Raw genomic sequence first — 16,493 nt, forward strand, 5'->3', positions numbered from 1 at the left:
ACATAAAAATAAACATTCTAAAATATTTATCAAATGACAAATTTACCCTTGGTCGTCCTCAGCATGGCTCTTCTATATAAAAAAGAAATGTAACGTTTGAGCAAAAATCTTACTCAAAACCCTAACCTCGGCTTGCTTAGTACAAGCCAACTTTGTGTGAATTGTGAATTAATACATAAGAGCGGCGGAGCGAGGTTTTAATTTGTGTGCCATTTGTGTGATTTGTGAGTTATTATATAAGAGCGGCGGAGTGGTACCTTGTGTGTCGTCTATGTGATTTTTCCTTCTGTAATTTGTTAGTTATTACATAAGCGTGGCGAATTGGGGTTTTACCTTATGTGAATCCCGATAGCAACAGATGGATAGCGTAGATCCGCATGCTTAGCCCTGAAAATCATAACCCAGTAGCCTAGATTCGTCGACTTGGCCATTCATGCTTAAATTGTTCATGACAACCCCAACCCAATACCCTAAATCCGCCAACTTGGCCATGCTTAAATTGTTCTTGAGAACCCTTACTCAATACCTAGATCCATTGACTTGCCATTCATACTTAAATTGTTCCCAAATTCGCTTACATGATACCCTAGATCTGTCGGCTTGGCCATGGATACTTAAAGTGTTCACAAAAACCCTAACCCTAGATCCGCCACCAAGAGAATTTGTTGTTGTTATTTGTAATTCCATTTGAATGAGAAATGACTAATGATTGCTGGTGAAGAAAGCAAAAAAGCCAATAGGAGGATACGAAAATGAGGGTGATTCCGGCGGTTTTCCCTGATCGGTCTGCAATTCCTCCAAAGTAAGTAATTTTTGGATTATTTTTTATGTTTTGTAGCTTTTGTTGTCTTAATTTTACTTGGTTTTAATCTGTTATTTTTCTTATTTAACAGTCCTTACAATGTGTCTGACCTGGAACAAGGTTATGATGATAGCAAAACTCCAATAGTCAGAACAATTCCTATAGAAGAATCTACACATGGTTTGACAGTTTCTATAGCCACAACTGCAGCTGCTCTTGCAAAAAGTCAAGAGCAAGGTAGTCTGGTTGATACCAACATATTGGTTAGGCTTCTCCTCAACCTACAAGAAATACCAAAGCAGATGAAGGAATATGGCATGGCTACCAAAGCAGCAACTGTTGTTTCTCTCAATGCTGCCATGTCTAGGCAAGTGGATCTACTGGTTCCTTGTCCTCGACAAAATCGGATAAGGTAATTAACAAGCCCATTAATGAATGTCAAGCTCAATGTCAAGCTCCCCATGCAGGATTTGGAGAAAGTTTTGGGCCAAAGCCAATGGAAAAATTTGCGCCCTTGACAATGACTATGAAAAGTGATTTGGTTAATGAACAAGGGACCGTCCTCGGGTTGAAACTGCAAAGATTAGAGAGAGCAGGTCTAGCCTATTCCACTTCAGAGCTTGATCAGGAAAAGATATTAAGAAATTGATCAGCAAATATGGAGTACTTGACAATGCAGAAGGAAAGCCCTTGGTTATTTCTGAGTTGGTTTCCTCCTGCATTTTCAGGTACTCCATATTTGCTAATCAGTTTCTTAATATTTTCCAGATCAAGCTCTGAAGTGGAATAGGCTATTGATTTGTTCTCTTTAATGTTTGCTGTTTCTACCTTAAGAGGGTCTGTAGTTCATTCACCAAATCACTTTTCATAGTCCTTGTCAAGGGCACAAATTTTGCCATTGACTTTGGCCAAAAACTTTGTCCAGATCCTGCATGAGAGTGTGGCATTTATTAATGGGCTTGTTAATTACCTTATTCGGTTTTTGTCTAAGGCAAGGGATCCGCTGATTATTAATCTTCATATATTTTAGGAAAAATAAAAAAAAATACTATCAGCCTCCTAAGCATAGTTGGTGTTCCCAAATAGCCAATTAAACCAGGAAAACATGAAACTAGAAACTACATCGCCAAAAGGTGAAAAGAGTAGACAAACCTGTACAAGCTAATCCTTATATAGGGAATACAACTCACTAAATCTGGAAGCCGTGCCACAAATTCAGGTATAAGTCCATACACAATGAAATCATCACTTTCTACCTAGAAAGTGAAAGCAATATGAAACAAATGCTTTCGATGCATTTGGTTTTTAGAATTTCACGAGAACAAAGAGTCATGAAATCATTAAATTATAGTGATCCGGAAAAGAAAAGTAAGCTCAAGTTACAAGGATTTCCTCAAAGATTCCAATAGTGATGAAGTAACTACAACATCAGTTAGACCACCAACTCACATGTTAGTTCGAACAGGTGCTCAGAATCCAATTAAAGGATTTTGCCGTCTCGGAGTAAAGGAATGATAAGTTGAACCATATTGAATCACTTGATCTCAAAGTGTTTCATGAAATTAGTTGAGTTTGACAAATAACCTTTCTGAATTGTCTTCTCTAAACCAAAAAAAGCTCCAGCACATGTAAAAATGATAGCTTTAGCTATCTGCAGATTAATGGATGGAAAAATATAAAGAGCAGTCGGCATCTACAAACAACAGCGAAGAGCTATTGAACAAGAAGATCTTAGCCCCAAAACAGGAACAACACAAGAAACAACAAATGGGAAAAGGTTAGACCATTTAAGAAGGAAAATGAAATATTTGGCAGGCCGATGTTTGATTATGCAACAAGATCTATAATATGAAAAAGACTACAACCATTTTAGTAGGGTCAATAAGAAGCTCCCAGTCCCAAGACAGGAACAGCACGAGTACAACTTCACAGCCTTGGTAGATAATTGTTACAAGGAATATAAACCAGTATTTGACTTGACTTCCCACTCCCAACATATAGTTTAGCTGAAGACGTGTTGTTTCTTGTTTGTTGAATAGGTCAGTGTCTGTGTCTGACATCTGATTTTCCTTGGCCAAACATTCTTCCCTTAGAAATTGTCTTCCACCCCCCAACTTAATCTAATTGATTCTAAAAAGCACTAAACTATATTTTTTTTGATAATGAAAAGCACTAAACTATATTACCATCCAAATAGCAAGTGGTAAGTATTTTTCTAACAAAATTGTTTGCCTGCATTTTTTTTAAAAAGAAAAATTAGATAAAAAGGTTATAATAGATTCAGTATACCTGAGTAGTATCGCCACGTGGAAGCTTCCATGCTCTATTGTCAGGTACACTTACAATCTGAAGAAGAAATAAAGATAAACTCAGCAAGTGAGATTATTGATCTCCGAAAAATACTTTGAAAGAGAACACAATTGAAGTCAAGGAACTACAACTATGAACTTGTAAAAATGTTTACACGAGTAATAGGCAATTGGAAAGAACAGAAGAAATAATTTGCAATAAATACCCACAGTTCCTTCAAACATCTTCAGCAGCGCCTGTTGGACATCCTCCTGAGATACATCTCTGCAAATGTTAAGGCTCTCAGCCTAAACAGGTGACTAATTATAAGGATGACTTCGAAGGCGATTATCCATATCCATGTAGATAATAATTTTTGAACTTTTTGGCTATTCATCAACTTCATCTATGTAGACAACCCCTTGCTGAGTTGCTTCGACATTTAAGTCAGCAGCCTGCAAACAAACATGAACACCAAAAGTTTATAATTGAATAACTGTGCTGCTGATAGTGCAAAAGTGAACCAGATTACAAAAGAGAAACCATGCTTGACAATGAATACGAGCCTTTGAAACCAATATTTAGGCACATTTCGAAAGGCAGGTATAAGTCATGTTTAGTTTCATTTTAGGCTAAGTTCTTCAAAAAATAGCTATTTCAACACTCATGGGGTGCTCAAGTAAAATTTTGGAAGTAACACTCAAAAGCAGGTAGTTCAAACTCTCAAATAAATGGTGATATCTCCTCCCTTTAGTAGCCTCAATGTGATAAAGAGTAAAATAAGTGAAATATTTTTCCAAGCTCTTCCAGAATTAACGCCAAACACAAGAAGCTGTGCTGCCATGCAATACCTCAAACATGGCTTCAGTCACAATAATTTCTAGTATACATCTTGAGCCTTGTGCACCAGTGCTTTTGGCAATGCCTTCCTCAACAATAACTAGAAGTGCATTCTCGGTAAACTGTAAGTTGACCTGTAACATCAGAACAAATTGTTTGCAGTAAATTGACTGATTTTGATACAGTGCATCGGAATGGAGTATCATTTTCTTTTATCAAGAGAGGTTCTACTTCTTCTCTTTCCCTTTTTCCCTGTGAATGTGTTGGGGATAAAGACATAAACTTCCTTTTGCAGAGGAATGAAATATCGTACGTTAGAGCTAAACAGCACTAAGCTAAAAGATTACATTATTCAAGTTGATTGCTTGTATTTCTTGCAAAGAGCATTTTTGGGTTCTGTGAGAGCAAAAACAAGGATCCACAATTAAAAGGAAAAAAATGAAGTAAAAAAACAATATGAAATGTGAAAAAACAAAAGAGGACATCAACTTCAAATATTTTCTTTCATCTTCAAGCAGCATATTTTTTTTCCTTCTCCTGGTAGTTGAAAATTCATAAACAAATAATTCTCAAATGCATGCACGTTGAACCTCAAAAGACTTTTCACAACAGGCGTAATGACTAATGACATTTTTCAAACACACAGCCTCAACTTCATAATTTTGTTGGCTTCTCTATCCATGTATAAACGTACTAGTGTAGCATTGTAGAATTTTACTGGGTCAAGGTACTTGAATGAGATATTTGAAAAATAAGCTACAAGTTCAAGAGTACTTCCGATTTAAACTATAAGTGCAAAGAATTTGCAAATATGGAGATTTTTTTGAAGAAGTTTGATAATGTAATTGATAGCACGTTGCAGCAGCACCTCAAGCTCCAAATCTAGAGGGGTAAAGATGATTTTACTGATGTCAACAAGGAAAAAAGGATCAAAGAAATATAGAAAAGGCAAATATTGGAAGAGGATACCTTTAACAGAATATAGTGAGTTTACTTCCCTTCTTAATGTCAGCTAAGATTCCACGATAGCACCTAAAAGCAAAACAAAGGAACTCCGAAAGTTCTCCATCCAATCGATCGTTCAAAACCACATTTAAAAGTCAGGTGTATTTCACTCTGGTTGGGACAAATAATATGAGGATTCATCATAATATGACTATTTTAAAGTTGGTAATCAACCTCCTAAGCACATTTGGAGTTCCAAAAAAGCCGATTAAATCATCAAAACGTGAACTAGAAACTACATCGCAAAGGCAAAAACAGTAGACAAACCTGAACAAGATGATACTCATCAGTGAAGATAAACTCACTAAAACTGGAAAACACCTCAAAAATTCAGATATGAGTCCATATGCAGTGAGATCATCACTTGATCTCCCCCCTCCCAACATAAGTGTAGTCTAGCTGAAGACATTCTGTTTCCTGTTGTTGAATAGGCCAGTGCCTAACATCTGATTTCCCTTGGTCAAACATTCTATCCTCGTAGAGATTTGTTTCCACTCCCAAATTAATCCAATTGACTTAAAAAGCACTAAACTATATTACCATCAACATAGCAAGTGTTAAGTGTTTTTCCCACAAAATTGTTAGCCTGCAATTTTTAAAAAGATAATGCAGATTAAAATAGGCACTAAATAGATTCAGTATACCTAAATAGTATTGCCACGTGGATGTTTCCGTGCTCTTCGGGTACAGTTACAATCTGAAGAAGAAATAAAGATAAACTCAACAAATGAGATTATTGATCTCAAATAATGCTTCAAAGAGAACATATTTGAAGTCAAGGAACTACAGAATTTAAATTTGTAAGCATATTTACAAGAGTTATAGGCAATTGGAATGAACAGATGAATATACTAGAAATGAAATTGTGCATCCCTGAATCCCTCAAAGAACGCCACAAAGCTGCAAAGCCCCTCTGGTACTCCATACCATAACCTAAGTAGTGTCCAAAACATCCATCAGATACTACTGTAAGTGATGTTTTACAAACAAACACAGCCACGCACGTTTAATTTTCTTCAGTTGGTTGGCTTCTATATCCATGTATTAAACCTACAATTGAAATCAGATATTTGAATTATAAGCAATAGTTCAAGACTCGAGTACTTCTGATTTAGATTATGAATGCAAAGATTCTGAAGAAGTTTGATAATGTAATTGTTGGAATGTGGCAGCAGCACCTCAAGCTCCAATTCTTGAGGGAGAAAGATGATTTTACTACTGTCAACATCGAAAAAAGGATCAAAGAAAAAGAGAGAAGGCAAATATTGGAAGAGGCTACCATTTAACGAAACATATTGAGTTTATGCTCTTCCCTTCTTAATGTCAACAAAGAGTCCACGATATAGCACTTAAAAGCAAAATGAAGTACTCTATAAGTTCCCCATCGAATCGATCGATCAAAACCACATTTAATAATCGGGGTGTAATTCCAATTCGTTGGGTGAATATAATTAGAACTTCATCAACAAGTACGATGAAAATTCATTATAAATTTTTTGTAAGTTGGTCATCAACCTCCTAAGCACAGTTAGAGTTCCTCAAAAGCCGATTAAATCAGGAAAACGTGAAAGTAGAAACTACATCGCCAAAAGGCAAAAAGAGTAGAAAAACCTGAACAAGCTGATCCTACCAAACAGAGCAGCAGGAATCTGAAATTATGATGCAAATCAACCAAACCTGCCTTCTCTCTCTCTCTGCAAAAAAATAAAAAATAAAAATTCCGAGGGTGATGTTCAGGTCAACTTGCATGTGTCACGACTATTATGCCTCCCAGTCCCGGTGCAATACCTTGATCTGAGTTGGAGAAGTTTCTGATAATTCAGGAGACCTGTATTCAAGACATGGTTAATATCATCAGCTACTTCAAATTCAACACTCTTAATCATCTTCAAGGCGATTTTGTTTATTTCTGTACGTACATTTTTCAAACTTAATATCTTCATCACTATCAAAGGATGATCCATCAGGGGTCAGACTTCTGTGCATAGGGCATTGCATAAATGGTTTCCTTCTCTAATGCAGCAACCTCTCCCTGATCGCATAAATGAAGCTTGATCTGCAAGCTATAACTGTTTGGATCTATCTGAAGCAATGAATTTCTTATCCAGGAAATCATCCTCTGTATAGATGAAAGGGGTCGCACAAAGCTTCTGGATATCCAATTCACAGAGACTCTGCAATGAGCAAGAGAGCCATCGATTGACCGACTTGAACTTTTGATCTGACAAGGGGAATTTGGACTCGGGATCATGCTTTTCAGAAGCACTTCCCCACATAATATTCTGTGAAGATCAAATCTCTCTCCTGACAGCGCACTATCCAGTCGGTTTCTTTGTCTACGGGGAAGAAAGTTCAGTTTCGCTTTGCAACTCTGGGCCTGCAACTCTTTTTCCTGATCTCATAATTCACAGGTATATCTGAAAAGAGGAGAACGAAATGGGATAGCAATAGATGAGGAGGATAGTTCAACAACTACATTCTTATCTAGGTTTTCCAAAAATAACTAAAGAGAAAAGAAAGTGATAAAACTATACGATGGCATAACACTGAAATGCTTTGCAACATCTGATGCATAAGTAACTCTCAGCTCTCTTCCACTAACCAACCTTCCACAATTTGTTCCCCCTCCTACTTTTAGGGAGGCAGGCGGGGACTACAACATACAGGGAAGGGAATGTTGAGTGATTAAAGACTCATGTACAAATAACATCAAATACAGTACATCAAAGTGATGTTGCATAAGAATGTCAGGTACAATTGCTCTCACCGAGAGTTACTTCCAGTCCAGATATTCACGATAGTATCCTCATTAAGATAAGGATGGGGCCCCAATCTTACAAGTAACATTAAGAATCAACTAGTCACCATAAGCTTATTCTCTTCAACATTCATATTCCATATGGCAGGATTGAGGACCCGTGCTTCTCTAATACTTGTCTCTACCATATTAGGGCTCTATTCTGCATAACAAAAAAAATTACTTGTTAATTAAATGGCTCAGATTGACCTGCAAGTTTAACTCCTGAGAATACTACCTTGATCCCACTCAAATATCAGGCTCATTCAAACTAGAAGAATTATTTAGTAAGGAGAAAAAACAAATTATAATAAGAAATACAACACAACAATCAAGCTACAAATATGTACATGTCCTTGTTAACAGCCTGTTGTGTTTTGCAACCAATAGAAGCAAGAAACGTGATTTTCATGGTTCTCCCATAACAAAAGGGAGATTATTTTGTTCATCGTGAACAGCTGTGACACAAAGGGGATTTCTGTCAGGAGGTCCTTGTTAATACTTTAAAATCCTATTCAATTAGTAATAAATAATGATGTTTAGCCAGTTTTAACCTATTATTTAACCCACATTTAAGTTTCAAAAAATGAATAGGTGTTTTCAAATATTTTTACACAGAAAACGATCCAAATCAATTCTCACAAAATACGCACCAACACAAACTCATTTCTACAAAAACAAATCCAATGTCAGAAGTTACGCAACACTAAAACAACTAAATACTCCAATAAATGCCAATAAAAAACCTCACCTTAAATCCCTCAGAGGTCTTGGAAGGCTCCAAAGTCAATTCATATAAAGATCTTAGGCATTTTAGGTTATCTGAGATCTACTTCACTTCTCAATGTCAGAAGAATTATCAAAGCTCCTCGCTATGTTGGATTAAAAGCTATTTAGGCTTAAAAGCACCTAGAATAAGCCAATCCAAACAAGCTCTAAATCTAATGAAAAAAAAAACAGAGAGAGGTGTGATACAGAAACATTCATTAAGAAAAAAAATTATGATTAGAATGGAGCATCATACTAACAACAACAACAACATACCCCATGAAATTCCACAAGTGGGCTTTAGGAGGGAGAATGTACACAGAAATTACCTCGTGTAGGAAAAGAGATTGTTTTCGAAAGACCCTTGACACAAGTACAACAAATTCAGGTACAAAGAAAAAGGAGACCATGAAAGAAAATATAGCAGATGATAATATATAATATATTGAACAGAACTTACTGCACATCAAAGTGAATTAGATCAATGTCGAAAAAACTAATACTTAACATTGCCATCCACCATACCATAGCAGGTACCAATGCCAATAGCAACGTAATGCTACCAATCTCACTAAAAAGGTAAAAACAAAATCTTGACCCTTAACACACATTGCAAGAATAACAACATAATATTTTCAAAAAAGATTTCTTGTATGTGCAATGCCAATATATTCTTGAAAACTACAATTTCCTTAAAATATGCCAACAAGTTCAAGAACTTTTTCAAAAAGCATTCATGCAAAAATTCTTGATTTTCTGAAAATATATGTATTTTTGAATACCAACGTAACTTCAAAAAGCAAAGTTCTTGATTTTTCTAAAAAAGGCTTGCAAGAATTTTCAAGCAGATAAGAAAAGGGAAAAATGTGTTTAGGTTTCTTACCTGATACCAAGTTCTAAATCTTTTTCTAAAAAGAAGGCTATAATTGGGCATCTTAAGAGCCGACCAGTGAAGGACTCTGTTGAGGTGGTCAGACAGTCTCACGAGACAGAGAAGATGCACCATGAACTGGAACCTTCTCTTAAATCTGATCTCCCCCCTGAGCTGACACCAATCAACAGATTTACAGCTCAAAAGAGAACATGCTGAATTGCTTTTTGGAGTTACACAAGAGAGAGTAATATATGAACAAGAAAAGTAGGTCGTGTAATTTCTCAAAAAGGGTGATCTACAGACAATAAATTGAATTTTGCGACGCCTAAACATCATTAGCTCAAATGCTTCGAAACCCAGCTTGGCTGCAAGCACCAGTGCGCCTATGAGACAGAGAAGAAAGACCAACAAAAAGGAACATTTCCCAAAATCTCATAGACCCGCCTGAAGTGCCGTGCCAAGCAACAGTTCCTTAGTTCGACACGAGACATGTTTGATTGAACATCAATAGATGAAAACCTCCAAATCCTCATTGTGTATTGAACAGAGTAGAGTAAGGAATAATAGCAAGAAAAATGTGGTTCGGTGAGAGATGGGAAAGAAACTCACCTCAAAACACGAATCAGCTCAAAAGCTTAGAAACATGTCATGGCTGCAAGCATTAGTTAGCTTCGAGAGAAAGAAAAAACACCAATGAATGGTACTTCTTCAAAAATATCACGTACCCACATGAAATGACATGCGAAGCGACGTCTATTCAGCTCAAGAGAGAACAGGTTTGATTGTCCTTTTGAGTTATACCGAAAAGATTACTAAAAATATGGAAAATGGAAGGTCGTGCAATTTCATCAAAAAGGTGGTTAGGCGAGTGAAAAAAGTTGAGCTGTGCAAAGCCAAATCACAATGAGCTCAGAAACATTGAAATTTGTCGTGGCTACAAGCATCAATTAGCCGTGCTAGATGGAGAAGAAACACCATGAAATAAAAATTTAATTCCAAACTCTCATAGACCCACCGAACGAGTGGTGTCAAGCATCATTTGATTAGCTCCAAAGAAAACAAGAATTATTGAACTTCCTCAGAAGACAAAACCTGCAACGTATCAGGTATGCTTATACAGAATTACCTGGTGTGCCAACATATTTTGTACAATCATCAAATTCCAAGGTACAAACACTTGCCGTCCTGTAAACAATGGCAAGAACAAAGACTAGGTTTGTTGTTTGAAAGCTATCTTAATGAATACTACCAAAACTAAAACTCAAAGAACTTTATAACCTTCAAAATCTTACAATGTCCGTTTGGCCTCCAATGAGTATTAGTAGCAATTTCCAACAAAGAAACATCAAAAATAGATATCAGAGCCTCTCATTTGAATGTTTGAACAAAAAAGCTCTTCCCTTATAAGTTACAATTCATAATTCACAACAAAAAAGCTCTTCCCTTATAAGTACAATTCACAATTCACTGTCTATAATCAACCCAAATAAAACATAAATTGGACCTTAAGAGACATTAGACAACAATGACACTTCAAAGGGTTAAACCCTCAAAAATCCTTCTTGGTTTCATCAACAAGATGGAACAGAGAACTGATATAACCAGTGTTATTGATACCTTAAAATGGAATAACCAGCCTGAGAAGAAGTGTTGTCATGTTTTTTTCCACATTTAGGCAGACATATATCCATCAGTGGGAGGAATATAAAAGTTGAAGCAATAAAAGATGCATAAAAATGCAAAACTTCAAAAATAGAATCAGGGAGGGAGGCAACCACCCCTCAATAATCCAACATTTCGTTCAAATGCCTCATTCTTGAGCTGGTACTTATCAAAAGATGGAGACACATCACGAATGAAAAGCATCAAAATTGCAAATCAGAAGGACGTGTCTGGGTTCAATATCTCCCACATTAATCATGGAAATAATATTTCCCCTTGTGCATATAAAAAGGTAAATTTGACCCTTTTCCCTTCTCTTTAGCAAATTGAGGCTCAGATTTGTGTTATGGCAAGGCCAAAGAGAAGCATACCACGCCATGGCAGCAATACATGATTGCATGTGTGATTTATGTCTCGATTACAGGCCATAGCAGGTTTCCCCGCAATGATACGGGTTGAGTAATCTCAATGCCCAAATTTAGTTTGCCCAAAAATCATCACTGCCTCTTTAATAATTTTCATAGTCAAGCTGTTGTAGTATAGTTGTGTGTATTGCCTTATGAGCATACGTCTAAGAATGCAAAAATGCAATGAAACACAGAAACTCAAGTGTATTCTCTGTATCTCTTTCTTTTTTAAGGGCTGTCCATTTGTATTAAAAAATGTAAAATCATAGGAAAAGTTTAGGGAGAAGGAAAACACCCTTGATAGAATCTCATGCGCTCTGCTGCATCATTCTTGCCTTTTTAGGCTAACCTAACAAAAGGGAATTCACAAGACTTCAAGTGTCTTTCAGCCAATTCTTTCTCCGAAGGCTCAAATTTGTTATAAAACCAGGCAAAAGGAGACAAAACAACAGCAATAGCTGCAGACCTCGGTTGCAAAACGGAGATGCCTTAATGGGTTGCCTCCCCAAGATAAGGGTAGCTCCATTTCCAGATCCAACCTTATACAACTTCATTTGTCATCATCACAGCCTTATTCTATAATTAAAAGCTAACATTGGTGGATCCTTACCCTTGTCCTTTGTGGGGACTCGAGAAGTTGCCCGACAAGAAAGTACAACTTCAGATGATCCTTCAAAAAAAATTCATCATCAGATGATCCATCAAAAGAAAGTAAGCATCAGATGATTCTTCAAAAGACAGTACAACTTGAGATGATCCTTCAAAACAAAGTACAACTTCATATGTGAAGTAATATATATTAAATTGAACAAAACTTACTGCACAAGTAATACATACCTGTTGGAAACTGGGTTAAGCTCCAAATAGCCTGAGGCATTCGCTTAATGCTCTCAATCTCACTAAAAAGGTAAAAACAAATTCTTGGACATCCTTAACACTCATTACAAGAATAACAACATAATTTATTTTTAAAAAAAAGATTTCTTGAATTTCCTTTATGATGTGCAATGCCAATGTATTCTTGAAAACTACGATTTCTTTGATTTCCTTATATTTCGCCAAAAAGTTCTTGAATTTCTTTTATCAAGCATTCATGCAAGAATTCTTGATTTCCTTAAAATTTGTATTTGTGATTACCAAGAAAAGAGAAAAGTCAACACTAGGAATAAGAAAAGAGAGAGTGCATGTGCAATATCACGAAGGGTGGTTCGGTGAGGGGTGAGAAAGAAAATCAACATAATACACAAATCAGCTCTAAAGCTTAGAAACCTATCAGGACTGCAAGCATTAGTTAGCCATGTGAGACAAAGATAAAAACACCAGGGAATGGAACTTTCTCCAAAATCTCAGAAATCCACATGAGATGTCATGCCAAACAACAATTTTACAGCTCAATAGAGAACATGTTTGATTTGCCATTTTGAGTTATACCAGAGATAGTACTAAAAATAAGAAAAATGGAAGGTGATATGTAATTTCACTAAACATGGCTGCTGCTCGCTCTTCGATCAGTGATTCAATCAGTTCGAGAGAAAACAAGTAGTATTGAACTTCCATATCCCCATTATTCATAAACTAAGCAGAAAGAGTAATAAAAGAATAAAAAAAGTGGAAAATCATGTAATTTCACGAAAAGGGTGGTCTGGGGAAGGGGGTAAGGATATTGGTCTTTGCCAAGCCAAAACACGAAGAACTCAAAAGCTTTGAGATCTGTCATGGCTGCAAGCATTAGTTAGCTTTATGAGACAGAGAAGATGCAGACAACGAAATGGAACTTTCTCCTAAATCTCATTCCTCTGTATCTGTTCCACTTTGTCCATATCAGAGTTATTGTTCCATTACAAAATGAAAACGAAGGCAACAAGAATAAAGAAAAATATCTTAAATAGCTTCAGATTATAATTCCCAGTTCTCTATTTTTCATATATGGCACTGGGTGGAAGCGAGAGAGCATCATGATAGCTCCAAATTCACAAATTAAAAAATAACTTGCACCGCAAGCCTTGTATATTCACTGATGGGAGTACTATTGATGATCCATCTGTATCAGCAAGCTGTGGGTTGCAAATAAATTCTTCAGAGTACTTGACACGGCATTTAAACAAGAACTTGAGCAAATATTCCATGAGAAAGATTGGAGTTAGATGAAGGATTAAAATATGAGAGCTAGTTAGTGTCGATGGACTAACATGTTGAATAAATTCTAACAGATCCACAGATCCACAACAGTAAGACTAACGCACAAAATACAGAGAACCTGTATTACCAAAAAAACAACCCTTTTCTTGTTAATGATGGTACTGGAACAAAAAAGCTCTTCCCTTATAAGTTACTGCAATAATCAACCTAATTAACATACAATGGACTTTATGAGAAAATGCACACAAATGACACTTGAAAGCCCTAAACCCTTCTGGCTTTCAACATGATGGAGCACAGAACTGATATAAACTGTTATTATCACCTCAGAAAGGAATAACTAGCCTGAGAAGAAGTGATTGTCTTGCTTTGTTTTCCACATTTAGACAGGCATAGATCCTTCAGAAGGAAAAATATGAAGGTTGAAGAGAACAAGCTATAAAGTGTAGTAAAAGGTTCAAGAATGTAGGTGAGCAACTAATCCTACATTAACAACTACAATCAGTACTTATATACCTTTCCCTTCAAAGACTGATCTGCAAATGGTTTACATGTACTTAACTTTTTGAATGTATACTATGACAGCAGAGAATGTTACCGGAAAAAGTGTGACAGATGTTGGCTGCCACTGGATCAGATTTAAGTTCCTTCTTTAACCAAAACATATAACTTTATGCTCGAAGTAAGGCTTAACTTTAATGAAAATTGAAAAATTTAGTGCAATGGAATTTCTGGTAAATGGCAAGTTCCATAGACTGGTTTGTGAAATGAAAATCTAAACAAAGATCGTAGCTTACCGGGTAAATGATCTTGAAGCTTGAGAATGATTATTGCAGATCCCCCAACCCTAATTTAGAATTTGATCAGCATAGTTGAGTAGTAATTGCTAATCAATTTCACGCATGAACTGCAAAAGAGTAGTCAAAGACTCAAAAATCAAAATCAATGTTACCTATCACAAAGAGTTCCAAAACTTCCCCACCAGACTCCAAACCAATGTTACCTACTATCAAAATGAAGATACCAATCCTTGCTCAGAATCAAGACAGGTTCTTGTGCTGATTTTTCAAGACAGGACCTGATAATATAATAAAGTACAGACTCCCAAGTCAAAATGACATTTCAATGAATTTTTAGACAATCATTGCCTTCTCACGTAATTCTTCCAAACGAATTCACTCATCTTCAGCGTGCTGAAGAAAATGATAATGACTGTAATGCTCAACGAAGATAAACGCCAAAAAAAATCATAATCCTTGACTGTGTAAAAATGGACGCACATTAATTTCGACATGGACCTAAGTTTCTACACAAAAATACACTTTCACCAGACCATCACAAAGTGAAGAAGCATATGATAAAGCACTCTATATATCAGTCTTTTTTTCTACAGTTGTGTCACAAAATTGCAATATAAGAGAGGAAGACATTACTTGTTGAAGTATTAGTTATGTTGTTATAATAATGTAAAAACTGCTATTTGGTAAATAATAATATGTGGATTATTACACGATGAAAAATAAATGAGTAATTCTTTCTCCTTAGGCTCACAAAAAGGACGATTAAAGGTTTCTCGAATTTCATTTAATTCGTACCATGCCAATACATTCTTGAAAACTATAATTTCTTTGAATTCCTTAAAAACATAATTTTCTTAAGAAGAATGCAGGCAAGAACTCAAGTGTACTCTCTCACTCTCTTTCTTTTTTAAGGGCTGTTGGTTTGTTTTAAAAAATGGAGAATCTTAGGCAAAACAAAGAGAGAAGGGCAACCAACCTTGACAGAAATACCATAGTCTCTGCTGCCTCATTCTTGCCTTTATAGGCTAATCTAACAGAGGAAATTCACAAGACTTCAAGCGTCACTAGGCCAATTCTTTATCCTAAGGCTCAAATTCGTTATGAAACTAGCCAAAAGAAGACAAAGCAACCGCAATGGCTGCAGAACTCAGTTGCAAAATGGAGATGCCTTATAGAGTTGCCTCGCCAAGATAAGGGTAGCTCCAATGCCCGACCCAAGTATTGGCCGCATAAGTTACCCTTAAAGCTTATAAACCTGTCATGGCTGCAAGCATTAGTAAACCTTGTGGGACAGAGAAAAAATACCATGAAACAGAACTTTCTCCAAAATCTCACAGACCCACATGAGATGCCATGCCAAGAAATAGTTTTTCAGCTCAAGCCAGAACATGTTTAATTGCCAGTTTTAGTTATACCGGAGAGGGTACTAAAAAGATAAAAATGGAAGGTGATGTGTATTTTGACCATAAGGGTGGTTTAATGAGGGAAAAAAATGAACTTTATGAAACAATAAGCTCAAAAGCATTGAAATCCGTCAAGGCTTCAAGCATTAGTTAGCCAAATGAGCTGGTGAAGGAACACCATGAAATAGAAATTTATTTCTAAAATCTCGTAGTTCATCTGAGGTGCAGTGCCAAGCAACGATTCGATTAGCTCGAGAGAAAACAAGTTTTATTGAACTTCCACAGAATGCAAAACTTCCACGTCCTCATAGTCTATAAACGGAGCAGAGAGAGTAATAAGAATAAGAAAAGCAGAAGGTCTATACAACCTCATCTGTCATCATCACAGCCTTATCCTATAATTAAAAGCTAGCATTGGTAGATAGACCTTACCCCGATCCTTTGTAGGGGACTCAAGAAGTTGTCCAACAAGAAAGTACAACTCCAGGTGATCCTTCAAAAGAAGGTACAACTTCAAATGATTCTTCAAAAGAAGGTACAACATTTGATGATCCTCCAAAAGAAAGTTAACATCAGATGATCCTTCAAAAGAAGGTACAACATTTGATGATCCTCCAAAAGAAAGTTAACATCAGATGATCCTTCAAAAGAAGGTACAATGTCAGATAATGAACTAATATATCATAAATTGACCAGAAACTGCACAT

At 36.2% G+C, this 16,493-nt stretch overlaps 1 protein-coding gene across 2 annotated transcripts in view; it reads right to left on the bottom strand.

Annotated features, from left to right (window-relative positions):
• Window positions 1-292: 292 nt before the first annotated feature.
• LOC101262381 (uncharacterized) overlaps window positions 293-16,493 on the bottom strand; it is a 51,044-nt gene continuing 34,843 nt past the window's right edge. Inside the window, exons 7-20 of one of the 2 annotated variants that reach the window (XM_069293841.1) lie at window positions 15,360-16,427; window positions 14,587-14,661; window positions 8,485-14,490; window positions 6,856-7,896; window positions 6,725-6,764; window positions 6,548-6,630; window positions 5,941-5,986; window positions 5,751-5,869; window positions 5,581-5,633; window positions 4,901-4,963; window positions 3,943-4,065; window positions 3,322-3,546; window positions 3,092-3,148; window positions 293-2,453 (exon numbers count right to left, since the gene is read on the bottom strand). In XM_069293841.1, the coding sequence (XP_069149942.1) occupies window positions 4,903-4,963; window positions 5,581-5,633; window positions 5,751-5,869; window positions 5,941-5,977 (270 nt within the window). In that variant the 5' untranslated portion in view covers window positions 5,978-5,986; window positions 6,548-6,630; window positions 6,725-6,764; ... (2 more) ...; window positions 14,587-14,661; window positions 15,360-16,427 and the 3' untranslated portion in view covers window positions 293-2,453; window positions 3,092-3,148; window positions 3,322-3,546; window positions 3,943-4,065; window positions 4,901-4,902. Of the gene's footprint in view, window positions 2,454-3,091; window positions 3,149-3,321; window positions 3,547-3,942; window positions 5,987-6,547; window positions 6,631-6,724; window positions 6,765-6,855; window positions 7,897-8,484; window positions 14,491-14,586; window positions 14,662-15,359; window positions 16,428-16,493 lie in introns of both variants that reach the window. The other variant, XR_011214812.1, reaches the window with a different exon arrangement.

Source organism: Solanum lycopersicum, chromosome 2, assembly GCF_036512215.1.
Source record: "Solanum lycopersicum chromosome 2, SLM_r2.1".
NCBI lineage: Eukaryota > Viridiplantae > Streptophyta > Magnoliopsida > Solanales > Solanaceae > Solanum > Solanum lycopersicum.